Source organism: Lichenostomus cassidix, chromosome 2, assembly GCF_008360975.1.
Source record: "Lichenostomus cassidix isolate B80296 chromosome 2, HeHo_3.0, whole genome shotgun sequence".
Lineage (NCBI taxonomy): Eukaryota > Metazoa > Chordata > Aves > Passeriformes > Meliphagidae > Lichenostomus > Lichenostomus cassidix.
The window spans coordinates 78,158,596-78,186,565 of record NC_139482.1 but is presented as its reverse complement, the minus strand read 5'-3'; the positions used below and the strand labels follow the sequence as shown (position 1 = coordinate 78,186,565).

At 42.2% G+C, this 27,970-nt stretch overlaps 1 protein-coding gene across 3 annotated transcripts; it reads left to right on the top strand.

Annotated features, from left to right (window-relative positions):
* Positions 1-1,394: 1,394 nt before the first annotated feature.
* OTULINL (OTU deubiquitinase with linear linkage specificity like) lies at positions 1,395-26,234 on the top strand. Of its 3 annotated transcripts, none has more exons than XM_085052126.1 (8): positions 1,395-1,604; positions 16,266-16,425; positions 16,534-16,565; positions 16,670-16,761; positions 18,922-19,071; positions 19,832-19,960; positions 22,086-22,358; positions 23,451-26,234. In XM_085052126.1, the coding sequence occupies exons 1-8, from the start codon at positions 1,511-1,513 to the stop codon at positions 23,628-23,630; spliced, it is 1,110 nt and encodes a 369-aa protein (XP_084908252.1). In that variant the 5' UTR covers positions 1,395-1,510; the 3' UTR covers positions 23,631-26,234. The 3 variants fall into 3 exon arrangements, with proteins under 3 accessions (XP_084908252.1, XP_084908254.1, XP_084908253.1); XM_085052128.1 differs by lacking the exon at positions 1,395-1,604 and adding an exon at positions 4,307-4,481; XM_085052127.1 differs by lacking the exon at positions 1,395-1,604 and adding an exon at positions 15,346-15,367.
* The last annotated feature ends 1,736 nt before the right edge of the window (positions 26,235-27,970 follow it).

The following is a 27,970-nucleotide window of genomic DNA, read 5'->3' as shown; positions in this document are numbered from 1 at the left end:
CCTACTAATTTTCTTTCCAAATCTCCCCTTGGAGATGTACTGGTCCTGTAGCCAGTCCAGTTTTTCTCCTCTCAGAACTATCTTGTTCTGCTAATGGGAACAGAACACAGACAAAAGCAAACATGCCTATATACATATAAATGCATGTATGTGTGTGTATATATATATATATACATACACATTTAAACACTATCTTAAAGAGTTTGCTTGCTGCCTTTGGATGCTCACTGGCATGGAGCATGAATAGTATGAAAGCATTCAAAGATAGCAAGTGAACACTTTAGGAATGAAAATTATTTGTTGTTCCTCTCCTCCTTCCTCCACAGTAAATGAAGAAATAAGAAGTGTTAGCAGGCATGCAGTCATGGGGCCCAAGCCTTGGATTGGAGCAGGGAGAGCAGATTTCACCTGCAGCTCATGAGATGCCAAAGAACAAAAAGAATAACGTAATATAGGTAACAGTTATACCCCCACCACTGTCTTTCAATTTTTTAAAAATAAAAACTCCTGATCCAAGGGTGATGATGGAAAAATAGCATTTTAGAACTAAATTGACAAAACTACTGTAATTAGAGTGGTAGAAAGGGAAACTGACATTCTAGTGAGAGGGAAAATGTGAGTCAGTAATTGTACTGGGGTTTTTTCAATGCATGTGAAATGTGAAGCAACTGTTAACAGAGTAGGAATCTCTGGGAGGCAAGAGCAAGTGGCTGCTTCTCCCTCTGAAACAAGAACTTGTGGGTATTTTCAGAGTGGGAGACTAGATTTAGTGAACTTGTAAGCTGTGGTATTGTGATATATCTTCCAACAGCACAATTAAGAAGGAATTAGTAGTGTTAGACTGTAAGAAGCCACTTGTCTCATTTAACTTAAAACAATGAGAGAGAAGGGAAAAGGAAAGACTCTCTCGAAGGACCCTTTGCTTAATCCAATTAAAAATCCAATACCTATGAAGGTATTTAACCATATCTATATAATCTTTGCTTTTACATAGTGTGGTCCACAGCTTAATAGGGAAGGGATGTTTGTGTGGACCACCTGTTTCCTCTTCATGGTCAGACTGCTCCTTCAGAAGGCACAGTGATTGCATGGTAAGTAATGTTAGGAGCTTAGCAATCGAATGTAACATTGGAGCTGAAAAGGAGAGGCTGTGACTCTCTGTGGACAACCACTAAGACAGAGACCATGTATAGGTGGTACCTCACAGTTTGAGAAACACCCTGCAATCTCCATCCCTCCGAGAACTTGGGAGATGCAGAAGGAGGTAGCAATGTGACCTTTATAAATAGCTGAGTTATGCTCAATTATTTTTCTTGCGGCTTGGATATGGAGAAGCATAGACAGCCTGTGTGACTTTGAAAACTGTAACGGAAATGAAACAGGAAGCCAGATCCTTTCACAGCTTGTTGATCTGTGAAGACGAGCTGAGTCCGTAGAGACTCATTTTCTAACCCCAGTAAAAAGCAGTCACTGGAGAAAAATCCAACTGGGGTGATACTCTGGAGAGGAGATGCAGAGGCAACATGACAGGAAGGCCAGCAAGAACAGAGTCCACTACACTGAACAAGAAAAGCGAAGCAGAATTAGCTCAGAGAGAAGTGTTGGTAAGTTCATACTGCTGGGCTATAAATTTTGGCATGTCAACAAGCTGGTGATCAGCTGTAGAAAAATCCTGTGCTGCCGATTACAGCTGCCTAGGTACTACTTTTACCTATGTGTTGGGCTACCTGACCTTGATAGCAGTAATAAGTTACAATAAACAAGGAAATGGTTCTTGACTGTTAAAAAGGGACTTGAAAAACTGAAGGAGGAAGCTGTCACCAGTTCTGCGCCTAGGTTTCCTACTTTTACTGGGTTGGATGCTGTTGCCTTTGTCTCAGCACTTGTTTTCAATTGTTTACATTCTTTGTGCCATGATTATAATCCTGCTGCTCTCCTGCAGATGAGAATAGCAGTTGCTGCTGATTTGTGGGGTTTAAACAGACACAGTTAAAATGTTTTCACACTTGCTTAGCAATGGCTTTCAGTATAAGCTTTTGCTGTAATTGCTGTGCAGTCTCACGTGGGTACAAGCAGAGGGAGGTAGTCACAGTCATGGCTGCAGCTTGGAAATGCCATGAGTGGCAGAAAAACCTGGAGGTTCATGTTGTGGGAAAGTTCGTAATATTTCCCTAAAGGAAGAAAATGTCATAAATATCCCTAAGCAGTAGAACTTTGCCATCAGCACATAGCCTTGTTTGAGTATCACAAACATATGCAAAATGTCATGACCAGGAAGTCTGAAAGAAGAGAATCAAACTTAGGCTGCTTCCAGTCTGAGCTCCCTGGAGATGTCCCCTTGTCCCTGTGGAACTGCTGCCTACTCAGAGGCAAAGCAGAGAATGCATTATTTCTGCTGAAACCTCTTGAATGCATGGGCTGTGTAATGCCTTCTCTGTCTCCCTACACTGTCCTGTTGGAGCAGGTCCAGAGAAGGACCATGAAGTTCTGGGGACTGGAGCACCTCCAGGAAGACAAGCTGAGGAAGCTGGGGCTGTTCAGCCTGGATAGAGGAGATTGTGTGCAGACCTCATAGCAACCTCCCAGTGTCTGAAGGGAGCTGGCAGGGAAGCCAGAGAGGGACTCTTTGTCAGGAACTGTAGTGAAAGGGAAAGGGCTTATTCCTATGCATAGAGGGGCAAGGCCATTCTCCAGATTGCACTGAAGTGCTCAATAATTGCACAGAGGAGAGAGCAGAGAGCCATGAAGTGGGAAGGACTCACTGATACGGGTGTTGATCTGCAGCATTTTTGCTATACATTTCATCTCTCTCCTCTGATGAGTCAGCAGCCAGATAAACATTAGCTTTCAAGCCTGCCTGCACAAAGAAATCACCTTGTTGATCCTAAGATCTCAACACAGGTTAAGAGAGGGCAGAAAGAGGCAAACCTGGATTTAGCTGCCATGCTAAACCATCCACTGCCACCAACAGAGGCCTGGCCAAGGCAAGAAAAAAGCTGGAGAGGGAAGCTGAAGTTTGTGGTAGCTGCAGCCAAGATGTGGCTCAGAAATGAATTCTAGCTACCTTCAGGCCTTCTCAGGTGGATGCCATGTGAGGTGTACCCTGACAGCATCTCTCTCAGCTCCTGAGACACAGCAACATTGAGCACAATCTCTGAGTCCAGACAGAAAGCAGCAGGTAACCGATGCTGTGGAGAAGCACGAAGGTGGCACTTGGATATTTTTCTTTCCAAATGGATTTTTTGATGGAGCAGCACACAATGCTACTACACAACTGACAGCTTTAGGCCTCTTAACTCAACTATTTACTTTTGCTATTTTTAGCTGGATTTTAAGCCTAGATTTTCTGTTACTTGGATAAATGTGTGGCTTTCTGTGGCTTTCTGTGAGTGCACCTAAGTGAGTGCTTGGCACACTGATATTTAGCAGGTTTTGCCTATTTTGTTCCCTGCCCAGATTAACTGAGATTGAGACAGAAACAACCTGATATCCATGCCAGGCAGTGCAAATCTCTTCACTGTTTCATGAAAAGCCTTGATCTTCAACCATTTAAATATCTTGTGATATTTTAGGGGAAAAAACCCAAACAAACCCAAACAAAATCCAATAACAAAAGACTGTGTAAGTTTGTCTTAGCTCTGGACAAACTGATTTACTGGAGCAAACTGCTTGTAAGTCTGTAAAAGATTTAAGTCTTTGCTTGGACCATTACAATTCCTTTCTGATTCACCTCCAAAGTCCTTAGTGAGATGGAAGAAAACTGTTCTGTAATGTGTAACCAGAAAAGCAAGTACACCAGTCAATGCAAATTCTCTACTTACATCAGAAACTACACAAAAAAGTATATTATAAAGGAAGGTACTTGGCAAAGAGGAATTTCTTTTTGGATGAATGCACACCATCTTGTAGAAAAGCGAATTGAGGAAATCAACATTTAATGACTGGGGAAAAACCAAAACTAACCAACAACTGCAAAGTCATTAAGGTGTGTTTACATTTAACGCTTAGATTTCAAACAGATGATGCTGGTGTTGGTCTCCATTCCTGGAACTGGAATCCCTGGAAGTGTTTCAGGCACCCCCATCCCTAGCAGCATTCAGTGCCAGCCAGGCTGGGGCTTTCAGCAACCTGGTCTAGTGGGAAGCATCCCTGCCCATGGCAGAGGGTTGGAACTAGATGATCTTTAAGGCCCCTTCCAGGCCAAACCATTGCGCGATTCCGTGCTGCTATACAATGTCACACAGCGCAGTGTGACACCCAAGCACGAAGTGTATCGCACTGGCGGAGGAGCGGCAAGGATTGCTGCAGAAAGGGAGAACTTAGCTGGGTGGCAGGGCTTTCCCTCCTCCGCGGCTCCCGGGCACGGCAGCGGGAGCTGGGCGGCCCCGCGGGATCCCCGCCCCGGGCGGTGCCGGCGCTGCCTCCGGAGCTGCTCGGATCCCTTGGATCCCGGGAGGCGCGGCGGGAGAGCGGCGGAGCGGGTGAGGCGCGGCGGGGCTGCCGGGGGTCCCGGAGGGTCCGCCAAGTCGCGGCGAGGCTTTGGCTTTATTTCCTGTTTCTTCATTTCCCCCATTTTCCTTTCCGTCTGACTCCCCGGGGGCCGTTTTCCAGGAGTGGCTGTTCCCGGAAAGCTGCTCCCAAGGTCATCCCGGGGGCTGCGGGTACCGCCTGGGGAGAGGCGGCCGCGGGTGTGCGGCGGGAGAGGCTGGGAATGCCCCCCGGGACTGAGCTTCCCTGGGGAACTGCTGTGTCCTGAGCGCGGAGTTAGCGCCGACCCGCGAGGAGATCGGCAGTGTGAAACAGCAGCTTGCACCTCGGGTGTTCGCCCGGGGTTTGCCTGGTTGGCTGGTGGGATTAATTCTTTTTTTTCTTCACTGTGTACAGTATGAATTTAAGTGTTGCAGACTGGCTCCTATTGTCGGCAGAAGGCTGAAGGCTTAGGAAAAAGGGGATCGTAAATGCAGATGTGATTCAGGAGGAGCCAGGAAGGTGGAGGCACCCCTCCTGACCTACCTGCCAGCTGCAGGTGTCCTCGGGGTCAGGCGTGGCTGAGCATGAGCCAGCTGTGCCCAGGTGGCCGAGAAGGTCAGTGGCATCCTGGCCTGGATCAGCAACAGTGTGGTTAGCAGGACCAGGGCAGGGATTGACCCCTGTACTCAGCACTGGTGAGGTCACACCTCAAATCCTGTGTCCAGTTTTGGGACCCTCACTACAAGACAGACATTGAGGGTCCAGAGCCTGTCCAGAGAAGGACAGTGGAGCTGGTGAAGGATCTGGAGCACAAATCTGATGAGGAGCAGCAGAAGAAACTGAGGTTGTTTAGCCTGGAGAAAAGGAGGCTCAGGGGTGACCTCACTGCTCTCTACAACTACCTGAAGCAGGGTGTAGCCAGGTGGAAGTCAGTCTCTTCTCTCAAGGAACAAGTCATACCAGGGGAGATTTAGATTAGATATCAGGAAAAATTTCTTCACTGAAACAGTGTTCAGGCATCGGAACAGGCTGCCCAGGGAAGTGGTTGAGTCACCATCCCTGGAGATATTTAAAAGACATGTAAAAGATCTGGCACTTGGGGACATGGTTAGTGGTGGGATTGGCAGTGCTGGGTTAACAATTAGCATTGATTTTAAAGAACTTTTTCAACCTAAATGATTCTGTGATTCTATAATCTCTGATGTCACTGAAAAATGGTCTTTTAGACTGAAGATACCATGCCCTGCCAGCTTGCTTTTCTGCTGTACATTCTGTAATACATTTCTGCTTTGATGAGTACTCATCCAGCTCTCATTTTGCTCTGCCTTTCTTACTAAACCAGCTTGTCTTCTTTTTGGTGGAGCTGTATGAATTGTTTGCAGGCTATACTTTCGTTTTCTGCAGTGGAGAAAGAACCAGATTTCTGTGGTATTCAGTGAGTGAGTTTAAGCTATCATGGTGCTAACTGCTCCATTGCTAATACGTGCAAGTACCGTTATTCCCACTTCCGTCCTCTGGCCCGCTCCAGTGTCAGCAAGTGATGAAACTAAGGCAAAGTGTGTGAAACAGGAAGAAATTACAGGCTCAGAACACTTCTCTGTAGTCACTGAAGTTTGCTCCTTTAAGAATTTAATTTCTTTATTAGTGGGCAGATAATTTGATTAGAAACTGACAGGGTCTATGTGTAGTAAGAGGAAAAGATGCCATTTTGCATATCTATATAAGACTAGGTGAAGGGTGTTAGGATTTATTTTGAAGGGAAAAAGTGGCATGCTTTTTCAGAAAAAAATGCTCAGCATTTAAATCTAAGTGCTTTTATGGATAAGCATCTGTATTTTAAAATATTAATTTTTTACAGTTCTGAGCTTTTCTGCCATTTTTTGATATAAGGTTGTTTTTTTCATTTTGTTTAACTGTTTGAAACATGTTGCCTGCTTAGATGCTGTTCATTTCCCATTCAACATCAAGGCTTTCTGTCCACCTTGTTTCTTAGATACAGCTTCAAGTGGAATCCTCATATTTTATCTACCAAGGATAAGGCAACAAACATTAAAGGGTTTTTCAAAAATGTATGCAGTTTCTCTTGAGCTTAATGTCTGAAAATGTTTGATCTTGCATGACTACCCAGGCAAATGAGTCTGAGATTTCAGAAATACCTCTGTTGTACTTCCTGACCCTGTGCAGCTGAACTGTGGGAGTCAGAGTGCCAAACTATCCTAGAGGAGATGAATATGGTTATAATTCAGTTGTTTTGAAAACACAGGGAATAACCAGTGCTCAGGAGTCAAAAGGTAATATAATAACACTGCTTTCATTACACTTCCATGACTAAATTTGGGTGTGATTAGAATGGCATAAAATTAACCGTAAGGAGCTTCTTAATCTCCTCCCGTTCTAGGCTGTGAAATGATTTTTTTTTAAATTAATTACCTTAGGGCTGCATAAGTCATATTCTAATGGCACTTTTTTGCCTGTCTGACTTCTAAAAGAGTTATAGCACTCTTTAGAGTCAAACACTTATCTGAGTTGCTGTCTGACCTCTGGCCCTGAATCACTTGAAGATCTGTTTTCTACTTTGAGGGAATTTGGGAAGGCCTGGTGAACACACGGCATCCTTTCTGCCCTCCTGGGGTGATGCAGCTGCATGGTGCCTGCATGTAGCAGTAACAGGGAACTCTGCCCATGTGCTCTGTTGCTGGGATTCCTGGCATAGCAAATGCCAGTTCCTCAGTGCATGGTTGCAGTGCTCTGGATCAGACACAATAGTGTCCAGAAAGACAGAGAAACAGCTACTTATTAATGAAAATGTCAGCATTTCATGATAGAAAACATGAGTTTCAGTTCCTCAGCCACGGTAGTGTAAAAGCATTCACTGACAGTTTTCAGAGAGGGGTTTGTTGCTAGGGATCTTGTACCAATCTGGGGTGCTAGAGAGAGTTTAGTTCCTATATGACAGAATTTTTTTTGATGGAAGGCTGTTTGTTTTCTTTCCCATAGACAGTGTTACTCATGGTTGGGCTACTTGTTGCCTGATAACATAAAAGCATGTCAAAACTCTGCCATACCATAAGTAAGGACAAAAAGAAAATAAGGGTACTACTATCCCCTTCTGGAGAGGGCTTCAGTGAAGGCAAACATTGTAAAATACTTCAGAACTTCTACAGGCTTCTTCATTAATTTTCTGAGAAATTTTTAAGTCAGCAGCTTTTAGTTTCTTTTCAGCCTTACACTGTGCTTGTGGCTTCTTCCCATTTCTTCACTGCTCTACACACTGTACTTTTTGGCATCCTCCAGATCCAGACCCAAATGCTTGGGATTTCTCTGTAGCCTGTAGGGAGGTGCTGGAAGCTCCTGCCAAAGAGAGGAGGTGTGTCTCTAGCTCCTGTCCCCATGTCACCAGTGGGGACAGATGCCACTATGAACCTGTGCAGAGAGATGTGTCAAGCAAGGCAACTTGTGCTGCCCCCACTTTTCTTTCAATCAACATTGTTCAAGGGAGAATGCTGTAGGCTGAGCAGAAGACTTGTGTTGTCTCATTTGAACCATATTCTGTGATGGTGGAGGCTTAAAAGTGTGGGAAGATGTGGCTGTCTATGCTCAGTCTCTGGCCATTTTGCTAGTTCTACTTGTGGTCTTTGGCAGGACCCTGTCTCAGGTTCCTTGTCCATACATAATGTGTTGCTGAGGTTTTCTACATATTTTAAGTATTCAGTGTTTATGTTTCCAGGGCACGGTAGTCACATTGGGTAAATGATGCTACGAAAGTGAGAAATGTGTACCTGAGCATCAAACTGGTGCCTTGAGGTGATGTGGTGTCTGTGAGGCTTTGACCATCATCAATTTTCCTCTTGCATCTGTGCAGCAAAGCAGCATCAGGGCAAGGTGCTTGGCACTTCCCACAGGTCAGCTGCCAGCTGGGAAATCATAAAACCATGGAATGGTTTGGGTTGGAAGGGACTCTACTGATCATCTAGTTTCAACCAACCCCCTTGCCCTGCACAGGGACACCTTTCACTAGAGCCAGTTGCTCACAACTCCATCCAGCCAGGCTTTGAGCCATTTCAGGGGTGGGACATCCCTAGCTTCCCATGGCAGCCTGGTCCAGTGCCTCACCAGCCTCACAGTGAACAATTTCTGCCTGATATCTAACCTAAGCCTGTCCTCTTTCAATCTAAAGCCATTACCCCTTGTCACGTTACTACCTCTCTTTGTAAAAAGTCTCTCTCCTGCTTTCTTGTAGGCCCCTTTAGGTACTGGAAGGTGCTGTAAGATCTTCTAGGAGCCTTCCCTTCTCCAGGCTGAACAACCTCAGCTCTTTTAGTCTGTTCCCATAGGAGAGGTGCTTCATCCACATCCACATCCTTCTCTTGTTGGGGTCTCAGAGCTGGATGCAGTACTGCAGGTGGGCTGTCGCGACAGTGGGGGGTAGAATCGCCTCCCTCAAGTTGTTAGCAAGGTTTTAATTGCTGAGTTTGTGCAAAATTGGTCTTTTGCAAACTTAAATACTTGGTTCAGGTCTGTCTGTATGACAAAGAGAAGACTTACCTGTTTTTCCCAGTTTTGCTCTGAGCACAGCACAGCACCATGTACTTGTTTGGGAGCAACCTGGAGATATGTTTATGGTCCTTCAATTCTGGTTTCATTTTGTGTCATTTCCTGCACATGAATTTTAGCTGTGATGTGCTTGCCAAAGGCCAAGGCCTTAAAAATAGGGGATTTCATGTAAATGAAGAGCTTTAAAACTTATACTGCCAGGTTTTGTGTCATAAACTATCCAGTACCCTGTATTTCATTTTCTTACTTTACAAGTCAAGTGATTGCAAGTTGTGCCTCTGCCAAGTGCCAGCCCCTCAAGAAGAGCTTGGTATGTAGGGTCACTCTTTACTAAATTTTAGAGGGCTAGATGATTCATATCTTATGTAGACCTTGCCATGTAACTGTCCAGTTTTAAGGCGGTTTGTGCAAATGCAGAGGTGTCAGGGAGCTCTGGTCTCTTGATCCCTGTGTGTATCTTGATCCCTCAAAGTGAAGTCTAGAGTGCTTTGCCTAAAACTTCTCTTGCATCCAAACGTCTGTAAAAATACCAGCTGTACATTAGCTATGACAATAATAGCAATAATGACAATGATATTATTCTATATAATTATACTAATACTAATAATGTGCTTTTGCAAGTAGAGAGCTTCTGCACAGAATATTCTGAGTTCTTGAATCACGTCTTTATGAACTGTTTCTGTTAGCTATGACTTTGGTATTGCACTGTGTCATAGTAAAGGAAATTTAAGTTATTTTGATGCAATCAGTTTTACCTTTAAAAATGCCTTTTTTGTTTAAGATTTTAGTCCAGACGTGCCTGGTAAAGCACTCTCACAAAAAGGCAGAGGACTCCTGTGTGCTTGAGCTAATTAAAACATGCCAGTTTGAAAATGTTGCCCTTTAAATGATTAAGAGAGAGCAGGGTTTAAGCACTCCAGCTGCTTCCATACAAATACCATGAGCTCTGCAAAACAAAGCTGAAGTTTTGACTTTCGTCAGACTGAACACTGAGAGGTAGAGAGAAGGAGATGCAAGACCAGTTTCTGTCATTTGTGTTCAGAGTGATGGCTTCAATATTTTGCTTTCTTTGGCCTTGCTTTGTGCTTCTAATCTGTTTTGGAAGGAGGGCAAGATACAAGTGAAACTCCCAAGCAAGCAGATAACACTGCTGGAATAACCTCTGCACATACCACTGGGAAAGCACAAGCTTTGTGGTCTGGTGTCCCACCAGGAGATACGAATACTTTGTGATTATTAATCCTAAATTAAATGTAATTTAAACTAATCTGCGTGAAAAATACACAGCTCTGCATGGCCTGCACACAGAACCAGGTACACTTTAGGAGAGGGCTGTGCTCTGAAGACAGACACAAAATCTGTGTTAGGCAGTCAGACCCTGTCCAGAGATGGGAAGGATGAGCAATATGGGTGCAGCTGGGTGAGAGGGGTCTGGCTTTCTCCTCGGACAGTAAACAAGCTCAGAAGAGCTGATTTTTTGTTTGTCATGGGTTATTTGATTCTGCTGTTTTCCTGGCTATCAGTTGGGATAGCTTTTTATCAACAGACAGAAACTTAAAATTCCTTGTGCTGTCCTGCATTGTGTGCTTACAAAGCATCCAGGCAGGACCAGGGGTACTCCCTTCCTGCACTGGGGAACCCCAGGAGTGGGGCAGCTGCCACTGGACCTCTGCCTGGAGAGACCAGGAGGGATGCTGCCTGTGGTATACCCAGCCTCATGACTGTGCAGCCTTGGAGGGTTGGGTGGTAGGTACAAGTCTTGTGACATCTAGCAAACAAGGTTTAAAAATCAGGAGGAGGAGGAGAATAATTGTTATGATAAGGAAGACTTCTTTTTATCTCCTAACCAGGTTTCAGTTATCTAGACATACCAACATAAAAAACTCAAGGTATTTATACCTGTCAGCTAGACTTAAGATGTTCAGGAGGAAAGTATTTCCTTTATTCTGTCAGTTTGGACTAAGCACAGAAAAAAAAAAAAAAGCATTTTGAGAATTGTGAAACAGCAACTATGAGTGGCATTAGGGATGACTCAACATGCAACTCTGCAGCAAGCAGAATAAGAATTCTTAGAGTGGGTTTCTTTCAAATAATAGATTTAGTTCATTTACGTAAGTTCTCTTTGAAGTGTACAGGCATTAAATAGCAATTCTGAATGGGAACAGATTTTTTCCACATTAAGAAAAACAGTAGCAGAGATTTCAGAGGCTTCTTCTCTAAAAGGAGGTTATTTTCTTTTTTCTTTTTTCTTTTTTTTTTTACTCGGGAGTAAGAGTTTTAGAGAGATTAATTTTTTTTTTTATGGCATGAAATGCCTTTCATGTGTTTCTCATCCAGTATTCTGGACTGTAAATTCTCAGAAGTCTTCTCTCATGTTTTTTCTTACTTAAATGGAAGTGTGGTTAAGCGTTATTCATCTCAAGGTCTTGGATAAAGCACTCTGTTTCTTAAAAAGGAAGCTGAATTGTACAGGAAATCAAGAACTGAACTTTCCTTTTGTTCTCACAGGCATTTGTAGAGAGAAAATTGTATGTGCAGGCTAAGGCATGCATTAATATCTTCATTATGTAGCTGAGATTGGTTTTGTAAAGGTAGCTCTAGCAAGGTATATTTTAGATAATCACACAGTAGGTGAGAACACACTAGGGTTGTTGCTGCACAGTAGGAGTAAGTATGTGTCACAACTGGATAGATGCATTAACGCCAGCAGTTCCTGTTGAGGATCTCCCTAGTCTGAAGAAGGCTGCCAGCTCTACATTCTCTATATTTTTCTGAAAAAAAACCTGAGGGAGCTAAGAGGGCTCTTGGGACAGCCCTGTGCAGAGCATTTGTGTAAATAAAACCTTTCTTGCAACTGATGGTCCTCAGTGTTACCAAAACTATTCTGTTTTCTAGGTAATTGTGTGATTGTAGTTATGGTTTGGGGCTGGGATTCTGTTTGGGGTTGGTTGGGGATTTTTGACTGGAAGAGATATGATCAGCAGACCTGGTTGAACTTCTGATGTGTCACTGATGATTACCATCTTTGCCTGTAAATTATTTTCTTTTTCTTATTATACCAAGGAGAGATCCTCATCACTCCTGTTTGTTAGAGCAGGTGAATGTTGCTTAACAAGTTGACATAGCTTTGCTCTGTAAAGGAAGGGGTTTGTAATGAAATAGTTATTGAATTAAGAAGTGCTTCCCACATCTCTTGGAGTGTGTTTGATCTGTTTTCAGTTGTTTATTTTTTTTTTGGTGTGTTGCTGATAATAAACTGGGAAATCAAAGAATTTGTAACCTCTTGGCACCACTTAAAAAGGCAAATTTCTCTCTTCTAAGCTGTTAAGGAATGTAATCTTTTGTAGGTATTGATTTTGTGTAATTAATAAAAAATTTTCTGTGGCTCCCTCTTGGTTCATTCAGTTGAGGTCTGTGTGCATCATGCTAGTGTTTGTGCCTGCTCTATGGGGAAAGTTTGTTTGTTTTCCTTTAAAAAAGAAGGACTTAGGCTGTTCCGTGACATACCTTGCTACTGACTCTGTAGAATCTGGAAAAAAGCAATGTGCTACTGTGAAGAGAACTCTGTATGCATACACTGAACACAGGCAGACTTGGAGCTCCATGCCAAGCCTTGCATGTCTCAGTTGAGTGGTGTCCCTTCCTAGCTGTGCATCCAGCAGAGGAGGGAGAAGGAGGAGTACAGGTGGGCAGCAGAAGGGCTTTGACAGAGGGGTCTCACATTCTGCCTCCCTCTTTGAATGAGGATATACCTGCTTCTTGAGAGCTAGGAACATAATTTTGTGTGATAGGAGTATGAAACCTGGCCACTTTACGGTGACAAGTCCTGTGTCCTGCTTTCAGTACCAAAAAGATGGTGAAGAGGAATGTCCTGTAAAGAAATCATTCTGTCGGGTTTTAATTTGGGAAGATGCTCTGTTGTCTTTCTGATGGCCTTGTTAACAGCACAGAGAAAAAATGTAAAGTGTGAATGTGGTGTCAGACATGCTGGAATATTCAGTAATGCATACAGTGCTGTCTGCTGGGTCCCAAGCTGATCTCTGACATTTTGCATTTCATCAATTATTCATATTTAAGGTGGCAGTTCTGAGGGAGTCAAATGTGAAGCAAATACTTTAGAGATTCTTCCTGAGTTACTTGAGAACGGAACAGATGTTACATATGTCTCTTACTTATCTTTTTTTCTGGCTTTTTTTGTTGGTCTTCTTCTGTGTGTCTCTCCTGCTGACTTTGTGGGGGCTAAAAGCATAAGGCTTGGCACTAGCAGGAAGCTGAAGTGGCTTGAAAAGAAAACATGGTGTGTGCACTACTTGCATTGTAAGATAAACACTGCTGTTGGCTCGTACTCCAGCACTGTTCAGTCTGTGTTCTCCCAAATTCCTGCATGGCAGAAGAGTCAGGCCTCCCTGTCATTATGGTGATGCTCACAGTTAGTCTTCAAGGAGCCCAGCAGCTGGTCACAGCACCAAATTCTCCTGAGCAACAGGATGAATTGTGCCCATATCTCAGGGAATGGATTCAGTTTAAAAATCTGTGGGTCTATTTTACTCCCTCTATTAATGTGTTATTAATTTAATTGCTCGCTGGTTTCTGAAGAATTTTGGAGGGTGCAGGGAGGGGGGTGGAAAGTTCTATTTTAAGCTGCCACCTTCTTTAATTTATGCTCATGATGTATTTTTGCCAGCAGCACTTTGCGATCCAACTGCTACTTCTAAATGTCATTTACTTGAATAAAAAATGTAATTAATTTCAAAGTGTGACATAAGCACTGAAAGTATTAACTGAGTCACAAATGCTGTTTGAACAGCAGCTTTCCTGTGACAGCAGGGAAATTTTATGAAGTCCAAGGTATGTTGCAATACAAGTGTAGCAAAAATACTCAAAATCACTTGTTTACAGGTTTTCCCATCACCCATTAGGCTTTCTATTAGGGAAATACCTATTTATAAATCCCCCATATTAAATAAAAATGGGTGAACAATGTTTGGTTATCTCGTGTTCTCTGACATCGATTTGTGTTTTTGATGGAAATCAGTAAGGCAGTGCTTCCCAGCACTCCTTGGAGAGCAGTTGCTTATGCACTTGTTAACAACATGCTTTGAAAGAGAGCTGGTTGAACTCTAGTAGTCTGAAGTTTCTGCAGTATTATTACCAACAGAAGCTTTTTCAAATGATAGCTTGATTCAGTTTAAAAGCTGCTGTGGAGCTCTCATCTTTCTGCCTGTAAAAGGGGTAAAGGAAGAAATTTTGCATTCACATGTGTTTCTTGGTACTCCATAATGCAGAGTCTGTCGCTTTAACAGATGGACCAGCTCTTGATGTTTTTATAGGCCTACTTTGTTCAAAATCAAAAGTGAGAGTGGACCATACAGTCATTTTAAGTAATGAAATTAAAGTCTGCTGCAACTTTGTTTTGATACTGCATATTTAAATTGGTGTAAAATAATTTAATTTAAATCATCATTGGCTGGCATACAACAGTGTAAATCCAGAATACCCACTGATCCATGGGCTGAACAACTTCTGTGAGCCATCAGGCTCCATTCTAGTTGACAGAAGGTTCAGTTATTCACAGTCCACTGAGGTTTCTTTAATGCTGATGCCTTTATCCTAAAGAAGAGAGTGAAAAAATTTGCAATGGCTTGATTCTGCTGGGATTTGCATTTGTCAGTTTTTGTTCTCTAGGTAGAAGGTTGTGTGCTTATTGAGAATGTGCCTACTGGTGTCCCTCAGCAGTAACTGTGTGTATGTGCGTGTGAACTGTAAGTGGGAGTGTCCAGTTTTTCCATGAGGTTTTCCATTGCCAAACTTTACAGCTGATGTTTTGTTGTCTGTTACTTGGCATCAGTAATAAACATTTTCTGCAGCTTCAGAACTAGCACCCGAACTCCACCTCTGATTATATCTTTAAAGTTTATTGGCAACTTTTCATTTACAGCTCTTAGCCTGCCCTTAGTTCATGGGGGAGACAAGGTCTGGGTCTCACCACCAGATGATTTGCATCCAACATCTTGTAATACAACTTCTTCAAACAACAGAATATTGGGAAAGGCCAAGTATCAGCAGTGCTCTGTATATATGCAACAGTGCTTGTAAAAATGAGTGCATTGCTGTTTATCTTGTTGCTAAGTTTGGAATTGATATGTAACTCTTTAACTGGATTGTTGTCCACAGTGCATAGGCTTAAATTACTTGGAAAACTTAAGCCCCTCTTAAATTTTCTGTTAAAGCCAGGAGGGGCAGAAGTTCAGCTGACATAAAACTATGTGGAATGAGTAATTCCCTCTGTAGACTCCTTGGAGAAGAATCTTTTCAGCCTCCTCTGTGGATGCCTTTATAAAAAGTTGAATTCTCCTGAAGTTTTGTATTAAAGCAATAAGTAAGTTCATAACAGAGCAGCTGTTCTTCATGAGATCTGGGAATTTCTTATATTCAAATTTCATCCAGAGAACAAATTTCTCTCTTAGGGAGCAGATACTGCCTTTGTCAACTGTTCAGTCTCCAGGTCCTCTCTCCATTTTAGGGCTTCTTATCAACAATAGACAACCATAACCTTTCCTAACCTTGTCTGTAATGCCAAGGGAGCGACGGAATTGTGTCCTTATTTACATCTGTGAAGAACAGTGAGCATGCCCCTCCTTTGTGACGATCTCCTGAGATTTTTGCCACATCCCTGGAGAGGATGTTTCTCTGGAGTTTTAAATTGACCCTAAACTTACCCAAATTGAGGCAGGAACATTCCTTTAATTCCCCAGGCAGTCGTATGATGCTTAGTCAGCTAATATTGCCTTATATGGCCCATTTGTCGACTACAAATAAATCCTAGGAGCCCCTGGTCTTTAAAGCCAAGACTTAGAGACAAAATAATGACAGTCCAGGTCTTTAGATCAGCACATCCTGAAGTAAAAAAGAAGAAAAGGGGGGGGGTTTGTTACTGAGCAGTGGCTTTGACACCAGTCTTCCTGTGACTCCATTGTAACTATATGTGTAGCCTTCACTGTGTGCAGGAAAGTGTGTAAATGTGAACCACGTGCACTCAAACCCCTAGAAACTTGAAAAACTAAGAATATAAATTATGTGTATTAAGTAAAATATACTAATCTTTTGCATGTCATGTTTTGTATTTCATTTGGAGTGGTATCATACTTGGATGATCTTTCTGTTTGTAAAAAAACAAATAGAAACAAGTACTTCAAAATAGTGATACAATTTTTCCCTGTCTCTTTTTATCCCTATATTAGGAAGGCATGAGGTGTGGTCCTGGACAGCAACCACCAAGGAATCCTTGTGTCTCATGTGGCAAAAAGTGAAAGTGCAGCTAATGTTAAGCATGTCTTTCCTCACCACTGTTTTTTGGTATTGTAGAAGGCTATACAGCTTTTTAGCACAGCTATTTAAACGGTAGGTTTTTATTATGCAGACTTTAATCTTCTACACTGTCGCTTATTTCAGTAAATACTGACCTTTGACACCTCCTCGTTGACACCTGTTTTATCCTTTGTATTTCAGGTGGAGCAACTTCCTTCAGAGAAAACTCATAAGTAAGCTTTTTGTTGTCACTCCACATCCATTAATCACCCTCGCAATTCCCCTTTTGATGCAGAACAGCAGAACGTAACTAATCTGTGAATCAATCTCAATTTAGGGAATCTCAGTGTGCTGCCAGAAGTTGATCTACTTGGTTATAGTGTGAGAGAATGGAAAGGAGAAACAAAGCAGGCCAAACACATGAGGGAGGTAAGAGTTAAATTTTAATCTCTGCATGAGGACAGGGGAGAAGCAGTACCTGGGAAAGATATAGCACTTCCAGTGCAAGCAGCTGCAGTGGCTACCAAAGCCTGCTACACTGGCTAGTCAAATGAAAAGCAAAAAGGACAGCATGAACATGGGTCTAAATAAAGAGTACAGTAGTATAGGTCAAAATATAGGTCAAGTTTTAGGCTTGCATATATTCTGAATTCCCCCCTCTAGCACCAGCAACCCACACAGTAACCTCAACAGGAAAAATCCTCAGTAATACAGCCTAAATTATTTGGTCTTAGACACTGTCACTTGGCTAGCCTTTAGTTCAAGGCAAAAACTCTTACTCCAGGGAGGAAGGAAACACCACATCCATTTCTCTTCCAGGCTCTGAAGGTCCATGCTTAGCAGCCCTCCCCTCTCTGGCAACATCAGTTGCAGCTGGGGGCAGGCAGGGCAGGAGCATCTGACCCGTGCCAGCTTGGGTGGTGCCCAGCAGGCACAGAGCCAGAGTGCTGGATGGTGGCCATCCCATGCCTTTGGGCACAGTCCCTCTGCTCCAGCTCTGCATCCCAGCCCAGGCACTGCTGTGCTGGTGTCTTCCCCTGCACAGGGCACTGCAGGCAGTACAAGCTCAACTGCACCAGTGTATTTGACATATTTGTGGCTTTAGGTGGTGGTATTGGAATCACAGAGCAAATGCATACCAAGAAGGACTTAAAGGGTTAAAAGAAGCTGGTAAGGATAAATAGTAGCATAAAGGAGTTGTAGAAAAAAGGAGATAGTTTTCAAAAAGCTGGAGTTGTGTTCAGGTGATGAACAGAGGAAAAGATCCAGTTTTGCCACATTAAGTACAAGAACACCGCAGTGCCAAAAGTTCACAGAACAACAACACACAAGGCCAAAAACTAATGGGAGGAGCAAGTAACAGAAGATGGCAAAACTTCTAATAAATTTGCAAGCCCATACTGGGCAAAAAGCCTTTCAGAAAATCCACATGCCTTCTGGATGATCAGACCTGAAAAGGAGACAACTGTATATGGAGCAGCAAGTGGATGTCTGGTTACATCAGGTAGAAGTTGCCATGGTAAGGAGCACATCTTAGGATGAGATCTTGTGAGATCCTTAACCAGCATAACATGCTTGCTGTCCCCAAAAGGGGCAGTACCGTGTTTGTCTTGTCTCTCCCTTTTTCTCACCTTGCTCTAGCTAAGCAGTCCCTCTCCTTTTGTGCTGGCTCTTGTATCTTATTTTGGATGTGGTCCACCCATGGGGTGAGCTGATAAAGCAGGCCATCCAGAAAGAGCCTTGTCTGAGGCCCTCAAGCTTGCTGAAGCAGCAGGAAGCTCCCCCAGCAGGAAGAGTTCTGTAGGCTTACTATATCAGCTGATAAAGTAAGAGTGAGGGGGAAGAGTGCAGCTGAGAAGTGGTGGTGGGATGGGGTGAGGGAGCAGCCAAGTGAACAGAGAATGAGGGATTGAGCCCATCCTGCTGCCCCCTTCAGGAAGCAAACGGGAAGAGCGATGGAGCAGCCTGTGGGACTGTAGCATCCTCTCCCCAATTCTCTGCCAGCTTATTGCTCAGAATTGTCTCAACAAGGGCTCAGGTGGCTCAGGTGGCAGCCAGAGGTAAAGCAGAGTGTGTAGCTGGACCAAGGGCTGTCTGCTTCAGCACAGAGCTGCCAGATCTGCTCAGCCTCAGGTCAGTGTTGCATGATGGATTCAGGTCAATGTAAGGAGATGGTTTTGCCAAAAGGAATTTTCTCCAGATACCTGTTCCTGCCCTTTTGCTGCTGCATCTCGCGTGTCAGTGCAAACTGTGAAGCGGGTGAGGTTAATGCTGTTATGGCATGGAAATCTTTGTTGACTTGCTGTAATTTGGGTGACCATGTGAATGTTTACAGTCGCAGCAGTGCAGACTTGAACAAGTTGCTGGGTTTGGAAAGAATGTAGAATCACTCTTAAGGGGCAGCACCAGTCTAAGGTGTTTACAAAAACATGGTGTTTAACATTTTTTGTTTGTAAATCTTAAAAATGTACTCTCTAATTCCCCTAGCTCCCTCTTATGAGTAGTTTGGAACTGGAGTTCAAATGTTTTCTTTCCAAGATTTAACTTTTTTTACTGCTATTTTTTTTTTGTTTGTTTCTTTCTTTCTAGGCATATGAAGAGTTGTTTAGGAGGTGTCATATCAAATACCTAAGACAAGTCAGGAGGGACAACTATAGTGTATTCAGAGCAGTGCTTTTTCAGATATTCAGCCAAGGCATTCCTTTTCCTTCATGGATGAAGGAAAGAGATATATTGAAGGTAAAATTCATTTCCTAAATGAACACATTTCAGCTATCCATGCAAAAGGAAGCTTTGTTCAGTGTGAAAAGTGATGTGTTGGCAGTCGAAGTAGAGAATCATTATTGGAATTTAAAGAGTTTTTCCAAATCATTGAACTACATTTAATTGAGAAATTGTCCCTGCTCCAAATATACCAATGTGAACATGAGTCTAAATGACTTTAAAAAAAAAGCAAAAGTGGATGGATGAATGTTACTGCCATCCTGCTAGATGTCACTCCCTTAACACAACAGGTTATTTGAATCCTCCCCATCCACATCCATGCAAAGCTCAGTGGCTCACTTGGGACCTGTTGTGTTGCTGGAGCAGAAGGAATCCTGCCCTGGGCTTCAGGAGCTCTGGCAGGAGATAGTGGCAGGGAGGTGGGATCTGTAGCTTCTGCCTGTAGAGATGTGTGTGCAGACTGGAAGGTGTCTGTAATCATAAATACCTCACTGAATTTGGAAGTATCCAGCTTTTTCAGAGTGTGGGTTATATATTTTGCTGAGAGCATATTTTCATCTCTTTTTGGCTGTCCCTGTTTTAAGTTTCTTGAGGATTTGGCAGAAGTGGATCCTCCTTCATAGCATTTGAGTTGGGAGGTCCATTTACTTTGTTGTTTGAATGGTACAGATGATAGAGCCACATCTTAAATTGCATGTAGACAAGTTTATATAAACTAACACTCTACTTCTTGTTATGGTTATGATTAGCTTGCCTTCTGTTTTTTTTCCCCCAGCTCCCTGAAAAGCTTTTGTATTCTCAAGGTTGTAACTGGATTCAGCAATACAGTTTTGGGCCAGAAAGATACACGGGACCCAATGCCTTTGGGAAGTTGCGCAAATGTATGGAGGCATTAAAGACAAATGTGAGTATCTAGGAAATTGTTGGGAGGAGTAAAAGCCCTGAGAAATGGGTTCAGACAGAGTTAAGGAACTTCTCCTGGTTACATATTTGTGGGGCAGTCAGTCTCTCTCCCATGTTCAGACTGCTGGGTTACTGGGAAGGCATCACCTCTCCCGCAGGGGAATCCAGCTTTTGGTGATGCACTATGCCAAGCACTTGGGAGTCACCTGCAAGTTAGGGAGGCCAACCTCCCCACAGCCAGTCCTTGCCATCAAGTGGCTCCTGCATATCTCATCATTTTGATTAAAAATAAACATACTGTATGACATGCTTCTGGATTCCCTCCCCAGATGTGAAGGAGCAAATGAACAGGGGATTTTCTTCTTAAACAATTGTATTTTCTTTGCTTCTATCCCCATTAAATGTTTTAATTACCTATTTTTGCTGTTATTTCTCTCTGTGGGCTTAAGCACTTGATTGCAATGACCTGTCAGCCACACCACCCCCTCTGCTCAGCATTGCCAGATTGCCATCATTCCTAACCCAGGACTATAATTCTTATTTACATATTTAAAACCTGGGGAGATTTAGTAACCCCAAAGTCTTCTGAAACAGAGATAAAGAGTTGGCCTGTCAAGACCTTGCACCTTTCTTAAGCTACTCTGAGGTTTCTGCGCTTCTGCAAGTGATAGTAATTGTTAATTTAAAAAACATCCCAAAACCCCAAACAGACATATTTAGCTCTAGAAGCAAAGCTAAAGTAAGAAAAATAGGGAATTAAAATAGAGATCTGGTCCCTTGCCTGCACCCTTGCTGTGCCAAAGTGACAGCTGTCTGTCTTCTTGAGATGTGCCTGGTAGTTGTTATGTGCAGTTATCATTTTGTTCTGGTTGCTCTTTGCATTTCCCAGTGTTGGGTTATTTGGCTTTTATTTTTAGCTTTTTGTAGTTCTTTTAGCTGATGTTAGTGCATGAAGCATTTAAACTGCATTTTAAAGAAAAAAGTTTCAAGTCAACAGAATAAATTAATCCTTACAATTAACAAATTGTTTCAAAGCAACTCTGTGATGCATTATGCTGTTACTGGGCATGAGGCCGAGCTCCCAACTTCATTTTATTTTTATAAAGATGGTGTTTGGCCACTGAGATGGATTTTTGCCTATTTTTACTAACAGGGTTCTTTGCTGCCTTTCCCAGCTCCATTGTCATAGAATCATAGAATCATTTAGGTTGGAAAAGACCTTTAAGATCATCAAGTCCAACCATTAACCCAGCACTAAACTATGTCCACAAGTGCCATATTTACACTTTTAAATACCTCCAGGTATTTAAAAGTGACTCAACCCCTTCCCTGGGCCACCTGTTCCAATGCTTGACAATACTTTTGATGAAGAATTATTTCTTAGTATCCAATCTCAATCTCCCCTGGCAAAACTTCAGGCCTTTTTGTCTTGTTTTATGACATGTTAATTGGGAAAAAACACTGACGCCCCTCCCCCAGCTATATCCTCCTTTCAGGTAGCTGTAGAGAGTGGTAGGATTTCCTCTTCAGCCTTGTTTTCTCCAGGCTAAACAACCCCAGTTTCTTCTGCTGCTCCTCATCAGACTTGTGCTCCAGATCCTTCACCAGCTCTGTTTCCCTTCTCTGGACACTCTCAGCACCTCAATGTCTTTCTCATAGTGAGGGACCATACTGAACACAGGATTTGAGGTGTATCCTCACCAGTGCTGAGCAGAGGGGGACAATCCCTGCCCTGGTCCTGCTGGCCACACCATTGCTGATCCAGGCCAGGATGCCATTGGCCTTCTTGGCCACCTGGGTACATGCTGGCTCATGTTCAGCTGCTGTTGACCAACACTACCACTCTTCCACTCTTTTCCACTGAGCCACTTTCCAGCCATTCTGCCTCCAGCCCGTGGTGCTGCCTGGGGTTGTTGACACTCAAGTGCAGGACCTGGCACTTGGCCTTGTTGAACCTCAAGTCTTGGTCAGATTAGGGGCTGCTGCCTGCAAATGCTGTTGTGCCTAGGCTGTGTCGATTAATAGGTGCTTTGCACTTAGATGAGGCTTGTCTTCCTGTTTTGCAATCTTTTGTGTTAAACAGAATTCTTAATAATTTTATTACTATTCTTCTGTGTGCTTTCCAGTGGGCTGAAATAAGTGCTACAAGAGATCCTGAACAAAGAGGAAACATGTGTAATATACTGTTTTCTGATGAAAGCAAGGAATACAAACTATATGAGGCCGTAAAATTTATCATGCTCTACGAAGTTGTCGAAGCCTATGAGCAGATAAAGTGCAGGGGAGAACATGTACACAACCTTTTTAGCCTTCTCTTTGCTCGTGATTCTTCGTCTGACCCTCTGAGTTTCATGATGAATCATCTGAACTCCATAGGTGACTCTCTTTGTCTAGACCAGGTAAGGATATAAATGAAAAACAAATCACAAAACTTACTCCATTTTTTTAATTATTAGGTGATTATATCATACGTCATCCATGACAGCTGGCCCATTTTTTTTCTTTGAGATGTGGGGAAGTGGAGTGAATGGATAGCCATTTATCTTCCAGAAAAGAAACTGTAGCAAAAGTGAACCAAAAATAAATGCTACAGGCTATCAATAAGACATAGTTTAGAACAATAATACCTTTGATACATAAAATAATTTTAGATTGTGCTGTTTTGACCTGTTGTTTTGCTTTTCCTATCTGTTCCATTATGCCAAACCCTGTAGCATCACTCTCTTTTCTCCCCACCCTTTGGTTCTCATGAGATCTAATGTCTGTTAAGAGTAGGTAATGAGAACTCTACTATTCACCTTTATATGTTAAGGTTTCTGTTTCCTATTTTATAATTAGTGAGGAGTTCAGTGCTGACATCTAAACTCTGCACTGCCACTCTGCAAATGGTTTCACTTTGCAATGGCTGATTTCAATTGTCAAGTCAACTGTTTCATGGTGCAGTCAGCTTTAGGAGCAGTTTGATTATAACTGGACAAGTTCTGCTCTGGCTGGCTAGGCCCAAGGATATAAACTTTTCCCAAACCTTTTTTCCTGATTAAGAAATCCTTTGCAAGAAGTATCAAGGAAGATGCCAGTTCTCCAGTTTCATATATGTGAAGTACAAGGAATCCTTTCCCTTTTGCTATTATGTTTTCCATATGTAGCAAATGATCACAAGGTGGCAGACTTCCCGCGTTTTCAGGGTGTATCAGTCTTAGTAATACCTAGTCCTTTTATTGCTCCTCAGTAAGCTATGTGAGCTGGCTTGGGAGCAGGTTATGTATGGTGTCAGGTCGAGGAGGGATGTTTCCTTCTACATGCAAAAGAGAAGGGGAAGGGCTGTTGGGAATGCCCTGAAACTTTAAATTTTCTTATTCCACTTGCAAAAGGGCCCCTTTTATTCCTTGTCTACTGTTTTGAAGCTAAATGACTTGCCTTAACTTGGATTATCATCAGTTTAATTTTCCAAGTCTAGAAATAAATGTCTTACAGAGGTCTTTCATTTTTAGGTTGAACTGTTTCTTCTTGGATACTTACTTCAAGTAAAGATACGAGTTTACAGACTGCATAGGTTTAATACTGAGGAATTTCAAGTAAACTGTCCAGATGAATACCGAAGGGAATGGAATGAGATTTCTCTCCTGACTGAGGATGACCGCTACTATCACATCCCCCTTTTCAGAACGTGAAGGACCAGTGACTTTTTTTTCCCCTTTGTATAGCATAGTGAGTGACCAGTTCCAGTGAATTAGGTTTCTAATCAGCAGCAGTAAAATCTTGAGAATGCTCATTAGTGATTACAAAATGATTTATGGGTTTATTGTGTAAACATGTTGCTTTCCCATTGCTGCTCAGTTCCCCATCAATCAGCCATAAAAAACATAAAAAATATTGCTGTACTTTCTGGGGCAAAAGAAATGTGTCAATTGAGGGTTGTCAGACCAAAAAAATTGGACTGCCTGACAGTGAAGGCAAAGGTTATGCTGGGTTTTCCATTGCTAGCCTAAGGGTTTACTCTGACATCCATGGATGGGTTAAACTCAAGTGCCTAAAGCAATGACTGCCTTTCCCTACTGCTGTCTGTCTGTAGCTAGGGAGGATGAATCACAGAAAAAGCAATGGCTGGGGTCCCACAGTTTATACTCTGGGCTATTTAACTTGCTTTGACTTGGCATGGGAGGATGTAAACTGGGGCCTCTGCATGGCTGCTTCAAATCTACTTGGCCTCCCTTGTTGCTGGAATGCCTCTCTCCAGGGATGGGCAGAGCAAGCAGCTGCAGGCTATACTTACTTCAGACATGGGAAATGGAGCTGTCTGCACCCAGCAGTGATCCCTGAAGGTGCAGATCTGTTACACAGGGGGAAAAAATCAACACACAAGAATACTGTGCCAAATGAATGGAAGATCTCCTGTATAGTTGAGGAGAATACATAGCTTTCTCCAAGGTAAAAAGGGCAGCATTAATAGGTCACAGGCTACAGAGTTAGTCCCAGTAGCTGCATATGGCTTTTGTCAGCTTGTAAATCCTTTAAGGGCTCATTTCATCATCACCTGCCAAGATTTCCTTTGCAATTCATCTGAGAAAGCTGTGCATGGAATACACGCAGAAACACTGCATTTTCAGAAAATATTCATTTTCTGTGGATTATGTGAATGCAGCAGTGTTGCATGCATGTTTTATCGTCTGATTATGTATTAATCTCCTTGCCTAGATTGCTACTTTTAATTTAGACCACCATGTTTGAAGAACTCTGTCCAGGACAAGTAAATGAGATTTACCTTAGTACATTGAACGTTTTGCTCAGTTCTGTTTTCTAAAAGAATCAATGTGTTTTGATTCTTAAGAGACTTTAACTTGAAGAAATATTAGATCTTGCAAAATATTTGCAAAAAGCTTACAATTAGCCCACAGGCTAATGGTTTTATTGAAGAGAGTGGGGTTTATTGTGAAACAAAGCCTTTCCTTTTCTTATCCTAGAGGTACAGGGACAGGCAGGTTTGTTTTTTAATTCCTGCAGGATAAAATGCAAGCCAATAGCAAATATGTGAACACGGCCTGCAGGAGCTAAAGCAGTTGCATGAGGTATCTTCATGGTAAATGCTGGGAGTTGGTGGAGAGTGCTCAATTCCTTTCTGTAAAGGAAAGCAATTTTATCCCTTATGCTCCTTTTATTTGTGTGTATATGTGTATATATATATATATATTTATAAATACAAACACCTGAGTTCTGTATTGTAGCTGTTTTGTTTCCTGAAAGCTTGAGTTCAGTTTTGTTCAATGATTTGTAGCTTTTAATTAAGAAGGCTTGATAGCTGTAATAATTTCATCTCATCAAAACGTGCATAACAAGTTCTTTATTTATTAAAAGGAAGTTTTTTCACTGAATGAAATAATTTTCTTACTTTAGATTTGGTTCTGCTCTGCATGGGGAAGAGTTATAATACCTAAGTGTAGAGTATTGTTATCTATTTTGCATCAACAGTAACATTTACAGTTATCAATAAACTTGTCTGTATTTTATTCTTGTTTCAGTACAAACGGACATAACAAAAAAGTGTGTATTTTTGTGTTGGGCTTTTTAATGATTTGCATGTTATTTGTGATTAGGAATACAAAAGCATTACAGCTGATACTGATATATTGTGAAAATGTACATTTTTGTGATCTTGAGCATATTAATAGCAGGGAGTCAATAAAAATGTAAAACAGACAGTGGAATTTACCTTGCCAATCTGGATGTTTGCATCTGAACCAGGTCATGTTGGTTCTCTGCCTTGTCAGTGGAAAGCAGAGGCACATGGACAGACAAAGGGGTGGGTCTCTAGAAGGGACTGGTTCTCTGCACTGACTGTAGTGGGAGCTGGCAGTGATCAGCATAACTCTCTCTGCCCTAGATACTTGAAGTTAGGTGAGATTAATGTTGTCCCAAGAATCCAGAAAGGACATAGTGAAACAGATCTGCTGGCTTATCAGGTGTCAGAGGTGCCAGCCCAATCATGCCAGGAACAGAAATGGAAGGTGGAAATGGAGAAGCTGCAGGTAAGGATAATCACAAGTCTTAGAGATAAATGCAGAAAGAACTCTACACAGGATCCTAAGAAACACTGAGACAGGTCTGGGGCTGCACTTAACCAGGTTGTCTGATAATGTATTTTACATATATATAAAGAAAAAAATACATACCTGTTTACATATAAATAAATACATGTATATATATATGTATGGGAGTGTGTATGTAAGTAAAATGCATAAAAAAGAAAATCATCCTCAATAAAGTGCATCTGAAACAAACTGGGACTGTGTAAGTGACAGGTGCTGCAGGATCTTTCCAGTCAGTGGCAGAGCAAATTTTCTGTTCAAATCCAGAAGCAGACAGTCATTACGAATTTTTTTAAATGCAGTGTGTAGGCAGCTAAAGTCAGGATGAGTTTATTATTTACTATTTTTAGTTTAGCAAGAAGAAGAAGAAACCATACTGAAGCCTCAGTGTCAGGTTTGGATTTTTCCCCAAACTTGAAAATGTGTGTTAGGAGTTTAACAGAGCAGCTGAAAAAATGTGTATCTTTTATTGTAATGGAGTAAAACGTCTTGGGTTTTGAATGTCATCTTTTTAAAAACTGCATCTCAAAAAATGTATGAACCACATTCCATATCTCATTTTAATTCCAAAAGAAACACTGTTAGTATTCGTTCTTCAGCTCTAACACTGAAATTGCTTCTTGTCTAGTTTGGGGCTACTAAGCTGAAGCTAATTGAAAACTGCTCAGTGTAGTTTTTTTGTTGCTGGTAACTTCACCTGCTTAGGCTCCAGGTGTTGAGTTCAACATCTAGGAAATAATTTTCAAATGCAGTTTTAAACTTGCATAAAGCACAGATTTCAGGCATATGTATGATTTCAAAATAGTTCAGTTGCCCAGAATAAAGATTTGTCCAGTCAAAGCACAAAAGTCTACTTTTTTTCCTGGGATTTGGATTTCACTGTTTCTTTATTCTTAATCGATATTACAGCAGTCTCACCCATGACCCTTTTATGTTAGTGCCATTACAGCACTATTTTTTTTGAGGCTTCATTCTCTGAAAAATGAATTATTTCCTTTGAAATTGTTTTGGAAAGGAGCCTGGCATGGCTGCTGGGCTGGAGGGGTGCTGCTGCCTCACTAAGTGACATTTGTTTGTGTTCCCAGCATCTCTTGGAGTGTTAGTCCAACCCTGATCTCGGCCAGGGATGGAGCCAGGAGCCTTGCAGAGGCTTTTTGAGAGATTTGTCAGAAAATTTACAAGGGGACCCACATGCCTCAGAGGCAGGAGGTGATGTACCTAGAAAGGACAAGAGATAAATGCAGAAAACTTCTCTCCCTGGGTCTTGGCTGATTTGCATCTCTCTTGATAAAGCCCAGAGCTTTGGGTCAGCTCTGTGTCAGCCAAGGCCAATGAGGGAGGAGAATGTCTGGAAGAATTGCTGGAAGCTGTGTGTGCTGAACAGTGCTGCTGGGAGGGAAAAATGGAAAACATGAAAGAAATAGAATGGGTCCTGGATGCTTTCATCTTCTGACATACTAGTTTTGCATAATTCTGAGGTTAAATGCCTTGGGAGGCAAATTAAGTGAAACATCTTCCTCTCGAGTAAAGCATTTGGCCACAGTTCAACACTTTATTGAAATGGGGAGGGAACTAAATTGAATACACTTGTGCAACCCAAAGCATTCTATGATTCTGTGGTCTAATAAATGATGAAAACTTTCATTGTTTGAGTTTCAGATGACAAATACTGCATTTAGTTAAGAAGGAATTTTTTAAGCTATTTTTTAAATGGTTTCCAAGCATCAGAAAATGTAGTTCAATAAGCTCTTTTCCCCTGGCAGTTCTTTGATTGTCACACTTGCCCCAGTGGTGGGTTCACCCCAGCCAAGAGCTAAGTACCCACACAGGTGCTTGCTCAGTCACTCCTACACCGGCAGGAAGGGGGAAAAGCCAGGAAGAAGAGGACCAAGAAACCTTTTAGGCTAAGATAAAGACAAGGAAATCAC

Coding starts and splice junctions, on each gene's coding strand:
- OTULINL (XM_085052126.1), top strand. CDS start 1,511: ATGCAGAGGCAACATGACAGGAAGGCCAGCAAGAACAGAGTCCACTAC. Junction 19,072..19,831: donor AGGAAAGAGATATATTGAAG/GTAAAATTCATT, acceptor TTTTTCCCCCAG/CTCCCTGAAAAGCTTTTGTA. Junction 22,359..23,450: donor ACTCTCTTTGTCTAGACCAG/GTAAGGATATAA, acceptor TTTCATTTTTAG/GTTGAACTGTTTCTTCTTGG.